The sequence below is a fragment of the Eschrichtius robustus genome, chromosome 13, assembly GCF_028021215.1.
Source record: "Eschrichtius robustus isolate mEscRob2 chromosome 13, mEscRob2.pri, whole genome shotgun sequence".
Taxonomy (NCBI): Eukaryota; Metazoa; Chordata; class Mammalia; order Artiodactyla; family Eschrichtiidae; genus Eschrichtius; species Eschrichtius robustus.
The window spans coordinates 86,463,905-86,480,817 of record NC_090836.1 but is presented as its reverse complement, the minus strand read 5'-3'; the positions used below and the strand labels follow the sequence as shown (position 1 = coordinate 86,480,817).

The 16,913-nt window shown below is 39.2% G+C and overlaps 1 protein-coding gene across 1 annotated transcript in view; it reads right to left on the bottom strand.

Annotated features, from left to right (window-relative positions):
* MYBPC1 (myosin binding protein C1) overlaps positions 1–16,913 on the bottom strand; it is a 138,137-nt gene that overhangs the window by 60,007 nt on the left and 61,217 nt on the right. Inside the window, exons 3-8 of the mRNA XM_068561972.1 lie at positions 15,454–15,495; positions 11,868–11,909; positions 10,639–10,680; positions 4,467–4,505; positions 3,562–3,597; positions 1,776–1,886 (exon numbers count right to left, since the gene is read on the bottom strand). Coding sequence (XP_068418073.1) covers positions 1,776–1,886; positions 3,562–3,597; positions 4,467–4,505; positions 10,639–10,680; positions 11,868–11,909; positions 15,454–15,495 — 312 coding nt within the window. The remainder of the gene's footprint in view (positions 1–1,775; positions 1,887–3,561; positions 3,598–4,466; positions 4,506–10,638; positions 10,681–11,867; positions 11,910–15,453; positions 15,496–16,913) is intronic.

The following is a 16,913-nucleotide window of genomic DNA, read 5'->3' as shown; positions in this document are numbered from 1 at the left end:
AGTACTTCCCAGAACTTCTGCTGTCAGTGTCCTTGTCCCCCTGGTGAGCCACAGCCACCTCCCCCGCCTCTGCAGGAGATCCTCCAACACTAGCAGGTAGGTCTGGTTCAGTCTCCCCTGGGGTCACTGCTCCTTCCCCTGGATTCCAATGCACTCACTACTTTGTGTGTGCCCTCCAAGAGTGGAGTCTCTGTTTCCACCAGTCCTGTTGAAGTCCTGCAATCAATTCCCACTAGCCTTCAAAGTCTGATTCTCTAGGAATTCCTCCTCCTGTTGCCAGACCCCCAGGTTGGGAAGCCTGACGTGGGGCTCAGAACCTTCACTCCAGTGGGTGGACTTCTGTGGTATAAGTGTTCTCCAGTCTGCGAGTCACCCACCCAGCGGTTATGGGATTTGATTTTACTGTTATTGCGCCCCTCCTACTGTCTCATTGTGGCTTCTCCTTTGTCTTTGGATGTGGGGTATCTTTCTTGGTGAGTTCCAGTGTCCTCCTGTCGATGATTGTCCAGCAGCTAGTTGTGATTCTGGTGTTCTTGCAAGAGGGAGTGAGAGCATGTCCTTCTACTCTGCCATCTTTTTGAGTTTATTTTTTCAACACTCCTGTTTGTATTGACTCATTAGACTCAAAGGATTAGCCCAGTGGCCATCCTAGCATTTTGGTGTCTTGCAGAAACACGAGGGGAGCAAACAGTTTGATTCACATGCAGTGTGCTTCTACATTCTAGACCTGAAAGATGTAATTTTCAGACTGTAGTCAGCTGTGTGTTCATTTGCATAATATTTGGTAAGTGTCAAAGACTAGTTCTGATTACAATATGTGCCTTATAAGAATTCATTTAGTTAAAATTCCTGGACCCCCTGGACATTCTCTGGCTTACCACCTTGTTTATTTCCTTCATGGCACTTGTGATGGCTTTTGTGATGATCTGTTTTTTTAAATTTCTTCTTGTTTGCTCCTCCCATTAAGACTGTAAATTCTGAGTGATCACATATTTTACTCAGTGTTCAGCACAGTTTCTAAAACAGGAGGTGTGTAATCGATACGTTTCGAATGAATATATCCAAAGTTGAGCCATCTGTCTGACCAGCTTTCTCTGAGATACTACATTTCATGATCCAGCATGTCTGCAGATTTATAATCATCTTATGGAATGAGGTGTGTTGAAATGGCAGCAAACACTGGTTCTGAGCTTTAAGATATACCAGGTACTGTTCAAAGTACTTCACAGGTGGTATTATCCCCATTTTACAGATGAGGAAACTGATTTGAACCTACCCTGGCTCCAGGGTCCAGTCACTCAACTACTACGTGTACGGGTTACTGAAATGAAAGCTGTCACTCACTTTTTCAGGTTATAAAAAGCAGGATTTAGTACATAATACAATAGAATATTTTTCAGCCATAAAAAGGAATGAAGTGCTGATTCATGCCACAACTTGGATAGACCGTGAAAACATTATGCTAAGTGAAAGAAGCCAGACATAAAAGGTCATATATTATTGTGTGATTCCATTTATATTAAATATCCAGAATAGGGAAATTCTTAGAGACAGAGCAGATTAGTGGTTGCCAGGGGTTGGAGGGAGAATGAGGGATAACTCTCAATGGGATAGAAGGTTTCTTTTTGGGGTGATGAACATATTTGGGAACTTTGTTGCACAACATTGAGCGTACTAATAGCTACTGATTATTCACTTTGAAACGGTTAATTTTATGTTATGTGAATTTCATCTTTATTTGAAAAAAAACCCAGGATTTAATGCTTGGCACTCACCAACTTTCACTGTTCCACCTTGAGGCTTTTCCACGAACAGGGTGGACAGCTGATTGTTGGCATTCTGCTTATCCTGCTCCTCCCCTGCTGGTGATTCGCCAACAGACCATTCTAACGAGCAGAAAGGAGGAAAAGGATCATTTAAGGGCCAGGTTCTTCCTGGGCAGACTTACCTGGGTTTGTTGTTCTTGTCAACGCTGAAGCTTCTCTTTGTCTAATTAACCTGGATAAATATAACATCTTTCTTTCTATCCACCTCCCTGACAGCCATCAGTAGAGAGTGACAGATTCCCATTCTTACAGGGATATCTCTTCCACGATGGGATCAAGGAACATTTTCTAATTCCTAGAAATAGCAAAACTTTTCAGGAAGGTTGTTACTCTTTCCTGGCAGCCAAGTTTCCTTTGTTTCCCAATCCTGCCTCTCCCCTGATAAATAATGGTGGGCAGGCTATGAAAGCAGTACTCTCATTGTTTTTCCAGATGACCGGCTATAAGGCCATGTCTATACAACATCTGAGTTGGAAAAGACTAAAGGGATGGATCAGTTTGCAGCTCAAGTGGGAAAGGTCAAACAAGCCTGGCCTTGAATTTCTAGATGCCTCACTGTTGTATGACTAGATAATTCTATCAGGGTTGTATAGATGTGGCCATAGTTTGACAAGTAACAGATCATGACCTGCAGGCACAGATTTCAAGAATTCTAGGAGCGTCTTGAAAGGGAAGGAAAAAACTAGAAAAACAGAAAGAAAAATAAACTCTTTGAGGCTTTCCCATGAAGACAGACAAGCTAGAAATGAAGTTTATTTTGCATTTTCTAGTTTGCACTCCAGGTGCTTAGAAGGTATTAATCAGCAGTCAACTCCAATGAAGAGGGTAGGAGAGAGAAGGGTAGAAAGTTCCCCTGTCTCTGAGAACTGAATGAAGAGAAGTTCCGTTTTAGCCACTTAATAACTGGAAACAAAATGCGTGGGTTGCCAACTCTCAACCTGTTAATGTTCCTTGAAAAGGAGGAAATGTAGATTTAGTTATTTTAGTTCCCATGTATCAATCATGCTTAGTATTTCTATTCATAGGCCATCATTTTCACAATGAAGTTAGGCAATGTAGTCACGTGATTACACAATTTTTTAAAATACCCAAATTGACGTTAAAATTTTATGTTGTGTGTAATTGTAATATTCATAAGTAATAGCAAATAGTGGCCATTAATGTTTGGAACAAGAGGACAAGGATTTTTTTTGTTTTGTTCATTTCTATATCTGCGTCTGCAAAAATGTCTGGCCCATAAGACTCCCATAGCAGGATCATAGTAGGCCCTCAAAAAAATTTGTTGAATGAATAAATGAACGAATAAATAAATAACAATCCAGAATTGTGGACCCATGCAGAATTTGGAGGTGTTCTTTCAACTATATGTAAATTTCCATAAAAATATGAATTACTATCTAATGTCGATACATCCCAGGAATGGCGATTTTAAAAGTCTCTTCATCTCTGTGTATTTGCCAAATGTTAAAAATGATAGTGATAATGAAACAAATGAACCTGTGGTATACATGGCTAGATTCCTGAATCTATGTGTGTGTGTGTGTGCATCATGAAAAATTAATTGTTTCTCAATGCATTAGTTTTCTAGTCAGAGGAATGTAATAAGAGATTGCTATAAAAGCTGCAAACTGAATAAAACCAAGATTAGAATCAAATACAGCTTCAAGAAATGAGATCATTAGTGATTACTATATTAGGATGGGGTCGGGACGCCTTGCTTCTGGCATGTGCTCACCTGAATCTTTTCTTTCCAGGGCCCGACTACCCGAACCTGAAAGGAAAGCGTGATTTGGATGATACAAGGGGGAGGGGGAGAAAATGGAGTGCTGACTTCAACCTTCTCGGATCCCCCAAATCCTGTCTCTTTTCATGATGGGGAGACAAAAAGCTAGAAGTTGGCTTGGATGGAAAATCAGTAGGGCTGTAATTTTGAAAACGTCTATAAAATGTATGTGTTTTATTTAAAAAACAATAATAAAATTTTTAAAAATCCAAATATCTAAAGAACAGGGGAAAAGAGTATATAGCTGGAAATGAAAGACATTTTTGCCCCTAAAATTTATACCCAAGAGTTACTACTTTTATTTATTTCACAAAGTACCTAGGGGCAGGACAGGAATAAGGACACAAAGAGAGCCTCTTTTTAAGAAGTTTCTCATGTTAAAAAAAAAAAATTGCCATTGGGGCTTCCCTGGTGGCGCAGTGGTTGCGAATCCGCCTGCCAATGCAGGACACACGGGTTCGAGCCCTGGTCTGGGAAGATCCCACATGCTGCGGAGCAACTGGGCCCGTGAGCCACAACTGCTGAGCCTGCGCGTCTGGAGCCTGTGCTCCGCAACAAGAGAGGCCGCGATAGTGAGAGGCCCGCGCTCCGCGATGAAGAGGGGCCCCCACTTGCCGCAACTAGAGAAAGCCCTTGCACAGAAACGAATACCCAACACAGCCATAAATAAATAAATTAATTAATTAAATTTAAAAAAAAATTGCCATTAAAGCCAACATTTTCCCTCTTTGGCACTGGCAAGATCTGAGTCCCCTGCTCTGAGCGTTGTTTCATCAAGGTGCTCTGTCGGTTCATTATCTTTACTGTCAATTAGTAATAAATTACAAAGTGGGGAAAGGGGTTGGAATCATCCTAACCTGGAGGCAGGGCACTAGGCGGGGAGGCTTCCTCTTCATCTGAAATAAGAAAGAGGAATAAAAAGTTAAGGAGAAAAGAACTTCATCCCGAGTATCCTGAGAAAAGAGAAATCTGCAAAAGAAGAAGAGAAACTACACGAAACACTCAACTGATTACTAAGCCTTAGAAGACTTTCCACCTGAAAGATTAAACTTCAGTGTTTAAGGCCAAAGAGAAAAATAAACAAATAAAAGGGTGAGAGAGTTGGGTAATCCCAATGAAAGTAGCTTTAAAAATGGTACTCTATGCAAACGTTTTATATAATTGTAAGCTAGGAAAAAAATTAATGCTAAAAATCTAACCTTGATAACATCAACAATGGAGGTGGTTTTCGAGTTCTTATTTTGTAGCCAAAGTCACTGACAGCATAATTCATATACCACATTCATTTGGACACAGACATAAAAGCATATGTTTTTATGTAATTTGAAAACTCAATACCCCCAGAAAACCTTATAATTAATTCCCCTTCTATATTTAGGTAACAAAAGTCAACATTAACTAGTATAAACCAATTTGTCATACTTACTAAGTTCACCAATAATTATTATAGGGACTTTATCTGCTTTTTCCCAAGATTATATTGGTGTTGGCCGATATAATTTGAAAAACATTTACCAATTTGTAAAATATTTACAAATATTTTATATATGTGTAAAATATTTACCCATTTGTAAAATTCAAAATATGCCCTGTAGCGTTTGTGCAAAGACACTGAATATTCCCTTTTCTAACATGTCTAAATTTCATAGTGTCTTACATTTTAGATGCTTAAATAGGTATTTGGTGTTATCTGAACCTCTGCTCCTTCCCTCCCAAAGCATGAAGACTAGTGTTAGTGTAAATAATAATAATCTTTGTATTTAAAATATTAGAATAATTATGGGTTTCAAAATATGAACTTAAATGACTATATAAAATAGGATACAGAAAACAAATGCACATGACTGTTAATTAAAAAGTGCTTTAAAAATTTCTGACAAGAACAGGTAAAAGAGCACAGGTATAACCTATTAGTATATTTACAACATATATTATTTACTAGTCTGAAATTTCTTAAACTGTCAACCAGAGATATGTTTTGTTACTTTTTAACAAAATAACTAATGTAGTATATAGAAAACCTTAATGTCATATCTTCAGAACCCAAGAGGTGATTCACTGGATACTGTGGGATTCGGGATTCTTCAGAGGAAGCTTTCTGTGGTCAAAGAAGCTTGGAAAACGCTAGGCTAAATAAAGTTAAATGCTTGTGTTTTATTGTATTGTTTGTGTGCTTTTACCGAAGGATATCTCAAAGCCATCAGTGTGCTCATGTGTGTTGGCACTGGGGATGGAGATAAGAAATGACACACTATTAGCATTTCCCAAACTTAGTTCACATTTGAATCCTTTTCTCCTGGAATATCCATTAACTTTCCACAAAATCTTGCATTTGGGGAAGTATAGGTATTTCTGAGCTCTTAGGGGAATTCTGTATTTCAGAAGACTGCTAAATAATTAAAATTTTACATAACCAAAAATAAAATACCTTGCAATTTTTCTATTTTATTTGCCGTACATTTAACTCAGTATGTAGTATTTTATTCTTGACACCTATTTGAAGGCTTTTATTTACTAAAATATGTAAAGAATCTTGATCTAAAGTCCTGTAAAAATTCTTGAAAATGAAGTTTTAAAACTCAACCACATCCTAGAAAGGAGCTTCTTTTGTTTTATATAAACTAGAAACTAGAACCATTTTTAGTCGGATGAACACTTCATTTTATACAGGTTTGGTGGTTGTTTGTTTGCTTTGTGCACAGTGCCTAATAAACCCTTGAGTTAATTGTTTAGAATGCAAAATGATTGGGAAAAGAGTGTTCACACACGTTCATAAAACTGAAATAAAAAGAGAAGCCATATTTTAAGCAAAAATTTGATGGGTGAGTAGTTTCAAAGTCCACTAAATGTTAAGACTATGTGGGGGACATACACAACTATTTTAGACTATGAAGACAACACATATGAAAGCAATGCTTCAAAGTATCATAAAAGATACTCTAGATGATCCAACATTATTTCCAAACAGTAATTACTTCTCAGTGGGCAATATTTGAGTCATTGTACATGCATTTTCAAATTTACTGAAGTGCTAGAAAAATACAGTTGACGAGGGCCAACATTTATTGTTTCCCTTCTTTTAAATGTAGTTTTGGGAAGTTTCCTGGTGGCCTAGTGATTAGGATTCTGGGCTTTCACTGCAGTGGCCTGGGTTCAATCCCTGGTCTGGGAACAGAGATCCTGCAAGCCGTACAGTACGCCCAAAATAAATAAATAAATGCAAATTTTAAAAATAAATAGAAATAAAACAAAATGTTGATATTTAAATAAATAAATAAATAAAAGTAGTTTTGGTCCTGGCATCCCCTTAGATTGGGATATATAGCTAAGATGTTGGGATTCTGACCCAAAATACTTGAAAAGTTGCCTGGTTGAATTTGGTTGAGTTGGTTAAGAATGAAAGGTTTAATTGTTCTTATTTACCATAGAAAAACAGGTTCTACTGCTAGTAGGGAAACTGAATATCCAAATCTTCTGGGTTATGCCTGATCCAACATCACATATATGAAAGGTATGGCATCATACAAAGAACATTTTCAAACAAAAAATAAAATATATGTCATATTTTCTTGTTTTCTATTTAAAAGTGACTACAGTGATGATGAAAACTTAAACATCTATTTTTGGCTCTTTAGAATACGGCCTACATGACACCACGGACCGAAAGCGACAGACCTATCTTCCCTAGCTATGTAGAAAGGAAATTTACCAAAATGTGTCTTTAAGTCATGCGAAAATCGCATTTATAAAACCATAAAAATGATTCTTTCAACACAGAAGTTCCCAATGAAGAACACCTGGAAAGTAGGGAAAGAACCTGGTCTCATATTACAAGCCTGGAATTTTTTGGGGGGTCCACAGAAGGAAATCTGGAATGTGAGGGAGAGAACGCCAGAGACAGTGGAACGTGTACATTCCTATAATTCTCCAAGCTCTCTTGGGCATAAAATAACTTCTACCTATGGTTGACTTAAATTGCCTTTTAAATCAATTTTTAAAGTATATGTACTTGGGACAATTGTTGAGATTTTAGAATAAAAGCATATAAAATTAAAATGTACTGTAAACAAACCTCAGTTAAATACTGATACAATACCTTGTTTGATGTAGACAAATTTATGAATTCCTCAAGCAGAGTAATCAGTTGTAGTAAATATTGGCATATGTTACCAAAATAATAACAGCAACAAAAACAACCACATATGGAAGGCAATAACAAAAACAGCTAACATTAATTCATCATGTTGTAAAGCATTTGATTAATTTATCATATTTTCTGAATGAGAAGACACATGTCTCCATGCTTTGGTGCTTCTGAAATCAGGATTCATCTTATCATAAATACGTTTATTTAATGAGTTTTTTTCTCCCCCAACTCTATTAAATCAATGTTGTATTTTATAATCGTTGTGTTTTAAAATCGTGAAGTACAGTGATATTAATTTTTAACAAAGTTCATTACAAAGAAATCATGTAGTTGGAATACACAGGTAAAGCAGAGACATTTTAGTAGATGGTTGATTGTCTGATACCTAAAGGTAAAATGGCACAAAAATATTTTAGCATGCTAGTAAGAAGCACCAAGATAAAGATATTGCAGATGTAAAGGGACCTAAATGAAGAAAAAACTTAATCATTCTTTTAATTTAAAAAAATCATAGCATGTAGGAGAAATTCGCTGGAACTTCTGCTGATTCACTTCCTCATCTGACAACCACATTCATGCCAAAAGAATCTTCATCTCAAATTATGAGGTCGTTAATACACACAGGGTTCATTCATGATAGTCTGTGGTAATGTTAGTGATGATGCCTGGGAAAAGAAAGTAAGTTTTTACTTCCATTGCAACAATTACCAAGGGCAGTAATTTTTCTGGAAGGAAAGTGAAAGTGAGTTAGGATGGTCAGGGGAAAGATGCACGAAGGAGTGACATTTGACTTGAATGGTTCCGTAAATTTCTTTTTTCTTTCTTTCTTCTTCTTTTTTTTTAATACATTAATTTTCTTTCAAAAAAAAAAAAACCAATTAGATAGACTGAGGGTTGGGGGAGGATAGAGGACAGGGATTCTAGTGTAAGCTGGAGAGCAGGTCTGTTGCACCTGTCAATCTTGTTTATGCTCATGCAAGAATTCTTTCTCAACCAGGGCTATACATAATAGCAATGATTACTGTGTCTACTTTTCACTTGGGTATTTTCTTTGACATTTCCCTGTCCTTGATGAAAGTAAGTAATGGTTGAAGGGGACTGTATATTTAGAAATAACTTCCACCACCTATCTTCTTTATTTAGGGATGTCCCTTTCTATGCTAAATTGATTTGCTTTCTAGGCATGTAGAGCAAATACATACGTGGCAGTTTATGTACCTGGGCACATGACTGCATGTGGCCATGACCTTGTTTAACTTCTGCAAATGTCAGGAAAAAAATGCTACTAATTTCAGGATGCCTTTCTTGGTCATCTGGCCTTGCTCTTTCATCATATTGTGTTCTGTGTAAGGAAAAGGGTTTTTGTTGATTGGTAGACTGGTTGGTTGGTTGAGTGGTTGGTCGGTTGGTTGGTTGGTTGATTTTAACTTACAGAAAGCAATTTTCACATTTAAGCATACAAATATAATATGACTTTTCAGATTAAGGGTCAGGCACAGGCTTTGTTTAAACATTTGACAGTTTGCCTTCTGGGATTACATCATCTGCTCTGTTGGTTGAGCCTTACAGCCTGGTCCAAGCACCTTTCCAAATTTGGAAACAGAGGCGTATGCCATCAGCCTTGTAAAGAAGAATGTTATAATAACTTCAGCCAGGATGTCCAAACCTCCTTGAACCCATCTCATGGAAGGAGTTCTAGGAGTTTGCACTGTTTGCATTCCATATGCAAATAACCTTCAGACTGTGGCCCATGTGGCCAGGATTCATGTTACTATTCACGGAGCCACTGAAGGTCAAGGACAAAGTAAGTATACTAACACTATGTGTTCATTTATGAGAGCTGTAAATTCAAGTTAGCTGAAGAAAAGTGGTCCAATGTACTGAAAGAAAAAAAGTATTTTACTAATATATAGAAGACAAAAATATCATATGAATTAGTTAATGAAATATGGCATAGTAAGAACAAAGAGATACTTAACATGCTTTTGAGTGGTGTCCAGAAAAAAAGAGAAAGGTCTTATTGTAGTCAAGAAATAATGGGTTATTCCAGAATCTAAACTGTGTTATTCAGTGCACAAATAAAAAATAAATTTTTAAAATGATGATACAAACATACAAAGCAAAATTGTCAGGTCTACCTCTGTGAAAACTTTCTTCTGTAGAAGACTAATGCTCCTTTACTTAAGACAAATGGTCAGTAATGACAATGACTTCCTCCATGGGGAGACAAAGGAATTAGTATTTCATGGATCCATGAAAAAGTATATGATAAAGGTTATTCATTTTCTAAAACTGGACTACCTCCATATAAAGTGAAAATAGAAAAACAGGACAGAAACAAATGTTTCCAATTCAATAAGGAATAACGTGATGTTTGCTTAAGATATTGTCCCTCTATATAAATCATTATATAAATCTCCATGAACACAAATGTTACAAAATGAGATGCTAGTTTTCAAAATTACTAGTGAAACCTGGAACAGTTTACACAGTAACATGAAAATATTAAATTTTTAAAAATCTGGGTAATTAAGATAATTTTCCAAATTGGTATAATCCCAAGAAGACCAGACACCTCTTTTCCTTCACATGCACATGGGAACTTTGAAACTACAAATAAATTTGCTGGCATCTCAACAACTGCTTGTGATATTTTTATCATTGTTGTTTTTCTTTTAAAAATGTAATGAAAACTGATCAAAGCGCCATTCGTCATTATGCAGATTGGGTTATGCAGATAAGATGCAAAGGAAGAACTCTGAAACACACTGATGAAAGATAATGCAGAGGAATTCTATGGGGCTTCCATGGCAATCATTACTGAGCTCTTTCTGCTTCTAACTTTGTTGAATTCAGACTCACTTTCCCTCCCTCCAACTCACCTTTTGCTGGTGAAGTTCTGGCCTCCTTCTCTTTATTTGGTTCTGTGTGGAAAGTACAAACACATTTTAAAAAGTATCTTAAAGAAAGCATTTTATTGTGTGATGAGCAACAGGGTGGAGGTGGGGAGAGAAGAAATTGATAACAGAACAGAGCACAAATGATGCTATATGCTCCTTTATTATGCTATACGTGAATTACAAATTGGGGAATTATAATGTAGAGTCACATTAAACTTAATAAAAGTAGTTAATAAATCTGATCATTTTGGGGAAAAGTATACATGGAAACATGTAACAGATTTTGTTAAAATAGCTTAGCTATTCTGGGAACATATTATAACATGCTGGTGTGGAAACAGTATAAAATATAGATCACTTCATTTTAGATCCCAACAAGGCACAACTTTTTTTTGTTTTTTAAACTCATTCTTTTTTTTTCATTTAGTTTTTTATTTTTGGCTGTGTTGGGTCTTCGTTGCTGCATGCGGGCTTTTCTCTAGTTGCAGTGAGCGGGGGCTACTCTTCATTGCGGTGCGCAGGCTTCTCATTGTGGTGGCTTCTTTTGTTGCGGAGCACGGGCTCTAGCCACGCGGGCTTCAGTAGTTGTGGCACGTGGGCTCAGTAGTTGTGGCTCATGGGCCCTAGAGCGCAGGCTCAGTAGTTGTGGTGCACGGGCTTAGTTGCTCCGCGGCATGTGGGATCTTCCTGGACCAGGGCTTGAACCCGTGTCCCCTGCATTGGCAGGCGGACCCCCAACCACTGCGCCACCAGGGAAGCCCAAGGGACAACTTCTTATGGAAATTTGAGGTCCAATAGTTTGGACGTCTAGATAATATTAAAGAGCCAGGGTATAAAATCTGCAATTGTACAGTAGTTTCAAAGAAAATATTTGGGCGTACATAGTAATCTCGGTTGAGTTGAGTGGCAATAAATGCAATACAAGAGTAATAACATCACATTTTGTCAGTTGAGACCCTCTGGTTTGAATCTCTCTGTTTAGAATCATATTAATTTAGATACCTGCAAATAGTGGCTGACTTGTGATGTATGTAAGAAAAGAATTATTTCAACCATGAATTCTCTCTTTTTTTAAAATTGATGAATAGACATCTGAATCTCAGTTAACTAATAAGGACAAATTCTATGGGGCCTCCATGGTAATCATTACTGAGCTGTTTCTGCTTCTAATTTTGTTGCATTCGGCCTCACTCTCCATCCCTCCAACTCACCTTTTGCTATTGAAGTTCTGGCCTCCCTCTCTTTATTTGGTGCTGTGTAGAAAGTACAAACACATTTTTTAAAAAAATAATTAATTAATTAATTAATTTTTATTTTTGGCTGTGTTGGGTCTTCGTTTCTGTGCGAGGGCTTTCTCCAGTTGCGGCAAGCGGGGGCCACTCTTCATCGCGGTGCGCGGGCCTCTCACTGTCGCGGCCTCTCTTGTTGCGGAGCACGGGCTCCAGACGCGCAGGCTCAGTAGTTGTGGCTCACGGGCCCCGTTGCTCCGCGGCATGTGGGATCTTCCCGGACCAGGGCTCGAACCCGTGTCCCCTGCATTGGCAGGCAGATTCTCAACCGCTGCGCCACCAGGGAAGCCCCCCAAACACATTTTTAAAAGTATCTTAAAGAAAGCATTTTATTGTGTGATGAGCAACAGGGTGGAGGTGGAGAGAGAAGAAATTAATGACAACAGAACAGAGCATAAATGATGCTACATACTCATTTATTATGCTATATATGAATTATGAATTTGGGAATGATAATACAGAGTTACATTAAACTTCTAATAAAATCAGTTAATAAATCTGATCATGTTGGAAAAAAAAGTATACATAGAAATATGCAATACAGATTTTGTTAAAATAGCTGAGCTATGCTGGGACCATGTTATATTGTAATATGCTGGTATGGAATGAGTGTAAAATGAGGGTCAGTTCATTTTAGACCCCAACGAGGGACAGCCTTTTTAAAGAAGTTTGATCCATCTAATAGTTCCAATAGTTTGGATTTCTAGATAATATAGTAAAGAGCCAGCATATAAAATCTGCAATTGTACAGTAGTTTGAAAGAAAATATTTGATTCACATATTAATCTTCTTGATGAATTTAAGTGGCAATAAATGCAATACAAGAGCAGGAACATCAGATTATATCAGTTGAGACCCTCTGGTTTGCATCTCTCTCTATTTAGAATCATATTACAGTTTAGATACCTGCAAATGGTGTCTGACTCGTGGTATATATAAGAAAAGAATTGTTTCAACCATAAATGCCTCCTTTTTTTTTTTTTTGATCAATGAATTGACATCTGAATCTTTTTTTTAAAGTTTTTTTATATATAAATTTATTTATTTTATTTTTGGCTGCGTTGGGTCTTCACTGCTGCACATGGGCTTTTCTCTAGTTGCGGTGAGCGAGGGCTACTTTTCTTTGGGTGCGCGGGCTTCTCATTGCGGTGGCTTCTCTTGTTGCGGTGCGTGGGCTCTAGCCGCGTGGGCTTCAGTAGTTGTGGCTCACCAGCTCTAGAGTGCAGGCTCAGCAGTTGTGGCGCATGGGCTTAGTTGCTCCGCGGCATGTGGGATCTTCTTGGACTGGGGCTCGAACCCGTGTCCCCTGCATTGGCAGGCAGATTCTTAACCACTGCACCACCAGGGAAACCCTGACATCTGAATCTTAATTAACTAATATGGATAATTTTAGTAGACTTTGGAAGAAGACTTGTTTTAGGAACAGGAGGTCAGTATTGTATAATGAATATGAAACGTGGCGTAACAAGGGAAACCTTATAGTGGCCCAGTGACAGCTGCTGATCTGAAGAGCAGAAGGGAAAGGTTATGTCAGTAATGGCCTGCAGGTTCTCAGTGTCCTCAGTGCTGGCAAAAAATAAATCTGTATGTGCAAGGAGAAAACACACCAAAGAAGAAGTTCCTAAGAAGAATGTCACACATCTTACATGGGTTTGAAAGAAAACTAAACTTGAACTTGTCCCTGTTTGAACGAACATGGCACTGACCCTGTTTCATTCATTTTAACACATAGCAGTACTCTTCTTTACTATGTAAGGATTTTGAGTGTGTGAATCTAGTATTCTTAGCTGGACGGAGGGGATTCCTCTGAGCAGTTAGATTTCTCAAACTGCCCTCCCGGAAATAATCTCTAAAGCAGAAGAGCGTCATATCCTCTTATAAATTTCCATGCAAAAATACCAGCAACTGAGGCCTTATTCAATTCCTGCTTTCACCCAGCCTGGACTGGGCTATGGTGACCTCCTAGCCCTTGGCTTCACACCACATTGTCAATTCAACTAACCTGCATTAAGTCACATACTGCCTTGTGAGGTTCTTACAGTAATGTCTGATGTTTCAATATTGTGTTTGTATTTAACTTAATTGTTCTCTGGGCTGTATTTCATTTCCTACTTGGCTGTAAGCAAACTGAATACAGGGAAATATTTCCTACTTAGAATTCCTCGACTACATCTGGTAGAGTACGTTTGCATCTAGCTATCAATAAGTATTTCATAGGTAGCTCTGTAACCTTCTGAAGGGTTAGGGTAGAGGTGTACACATGGTAAATATCCTGTGAATAATACTTGAATGGATGCCAGTTTCTCATCTTGTTTAGGAGGAAGAGTGATGAGAGAGGGCACTTTGGTGCCCTCATGGGAAAATGCATGTAATTTTGGTTGCCCCCACCCGGGGGGCTGAGCAGACAAATGGTTCTGGAGATTCCACTTCAGCTTGCCATTCTTTTTTTAAATTTTTGGCTGCATTGGGTCTTCTTTGCTGCGTGCAAGGCTTTCTCTAGTTGCGGCGAGCAGGGGCTGCTCTTCGTTGCGGTGTGTGGGCTTCTCATTGCGGTGGCTTCTCTTGTTGCAGAGCACGGGCTCTAGGCACGTGGGCTTCAGTAGTTGCATCACGCGGGCTCAGTAGTTGCGGCACATGGACCCTAGAGCACGCAGGCTTCAGTAGTTGTGGCACGCGGGCTCAGTAGTTGTGGTTCGCAGGCTCTAGAGTGCAGGCTCAGTAGTTGTGGCGCACGGGGATTAGTTGTTCCGTGGCATGTGGGATCTTCCCGGACCAGGGCTCATACCCGTGTCCCCTGCATTGGCAAGCAGATTCTTAACCACTGCACCACCAGGGAAGTCCTGGGTTTGCCATTCTTCTAATCCTGTTCTCTTCCTTAGGTGTTGGTGGATATAAAAGCAGGCTTTACCTGTTGTGTTGCTGGGCACTACCTCTACCTGCCAAGGAGTTCACTGGAACTCTTTATTGCTTGCTTTTTTGTTGCCCCCTGCTGGACAACAGGGTACAAGGACTGGAGAAGTTGTCGCTGATGTTGAGCCTTGGAGGCCACCAAACCTTCCTGGAAACTCCCCTAGGAGTTTCTGGAGGTGCTTGATGGTGACATAGTTCAAGTAAGGAAAGGGCCGCTCATCTTCCAGGTCTGAGGTAGGATCACCCCACAAGAAAGATGTGGGCTTTGTTTGCCTTTAGTTATGTGTGAAAAATCACTGTGAATCCTTCGGCCCCTTGGAGACTCAGTCTCCACAATGCTAAAGCATGGGCGTAACAACAACTTTGGCATAACTTCAAAGGTTTTATAAGTATATGACATGCCATCCAAGTCAGATTAACATAAGAAAGTTATATAAACACAAGGTATGGTTATTATTACAAACCTATAAGAACTGTGGTCATCCAACTTCTCCATGGGAGTTGGGTTAAAGTTCACAGCCTCAATGGAGGCCAACTCATGCTGGGATGGATGTTCTGTATTTGCGGCCCAAACATATAAGGCCATGTTTTTACTCACCTTCCCGGGGTGGAGCTGGTGCTGGGGCCAGCACTTCATTTTCTGGAAATGAAAAGAGTAATGGAAGTGTTAGTCTCATTTATCCTGAGAAAAGATATTTTCCACAGCCCCAGGCTCTGCTCAACTCCAGGCAGCCATCTTCTCTGGACTGACGAGAAGAAAAGCATCAACTCAAGACACACTGTCTTTTGGTGTATGGTGTGAGGTGAGGATCTAAATGTGGTTTGAAGATATGTAGACTTCCAGGAGGGGCAGCGTTTAGTGACGGACAGAGCGCAGGTAAAATGGGCATCCAGACGTCCTTCCACTTAGTTATCCCCTCAGGCAGCAGGCGGGGCATTTAATGGCATTGAGCCTGTTTCCCTTCTCTGGAAAAATGGACACAACACCTATCTCATATGCATAGGGTTGCTGTGAGGACGAAATGAGACACCGTGAGTACCCAGCACGTCCCTTAGAGCCTAAGGCGCTCTGTAAATGAGACCCCACTTTCTCCAGAGTGCAAGGACACTGCAGCATCTCTGACACCATCCTGCCCTTGTGAGACATACTTTCTGAATGATGATGAGACCAAAGTCCTCTGGCTTTGCAGCGTTTCCTTTTATTACAAGGCAAATCACTGTTCAGAACCACTATTCTGTTCTGGGAAACAGAATCAACCCCCCTCCGTCACAGTCATTTCTGGAAGTTTGTATGCCTGGAGCAGATTTTCACCTACACTTATCCAAAGGTTTCCGAGCTCTGGTTTTGAGGTTTTTATCCTAGGCTTTGGATATCCAGGATTATAGAGCAGTCCGGTGGTAAAGTCTGTGAAAGAAACTTCTTTTAAAGAATATACTATGTCCAAGTAGCTAAAGGCATATCCTATGACCAACGGGCATAGAATTTCCCCTGCTGAATCCCCATGGATGCCCAGAACAGGGAATTAGTGATGGGCATGTGAGCCAGCTGCTACTACTCCAGGGCAGGAAGAGGCAGTTGTTGAAGGTGACCTTTTTAAAAATGATTTTCTGTTTGATAAATAAATATCAAAGAAAAGTTTTTGTAGTATAGACACACTGTGGGATCCCAGGAGCTTTATCTTTGTCCAGATCTAGGATTTTCCACATTTTTTCCACAAGTGGCTCTTTCCAAGGAAAGAGGACAATACCTCACAACAAGTAGTTTGGCCTGAGAGTCATCACTGGGCAGGCCAAGTGCCCCGTTTTAGTCTAGGCAGGCTGGGAGGAGACAGAAGAAGGAGTAGCCTGCCCTGCAATAGCAATCAGGAGAGGAGTGATGCAGGGCTGCCAGGAAACAGCAATGTCTTCTTTCATCACTAATTTTTTGTGCTGAGGACAAATTCCAATTTATTGTTTAAAAATACATGATTACTGTATTTTCATTCAGATGATCCTAAACAAGTATATTACGATTTACTAATGGGGGGGGGGGAGAAATCTTACCAAAGGAGAAAAGAC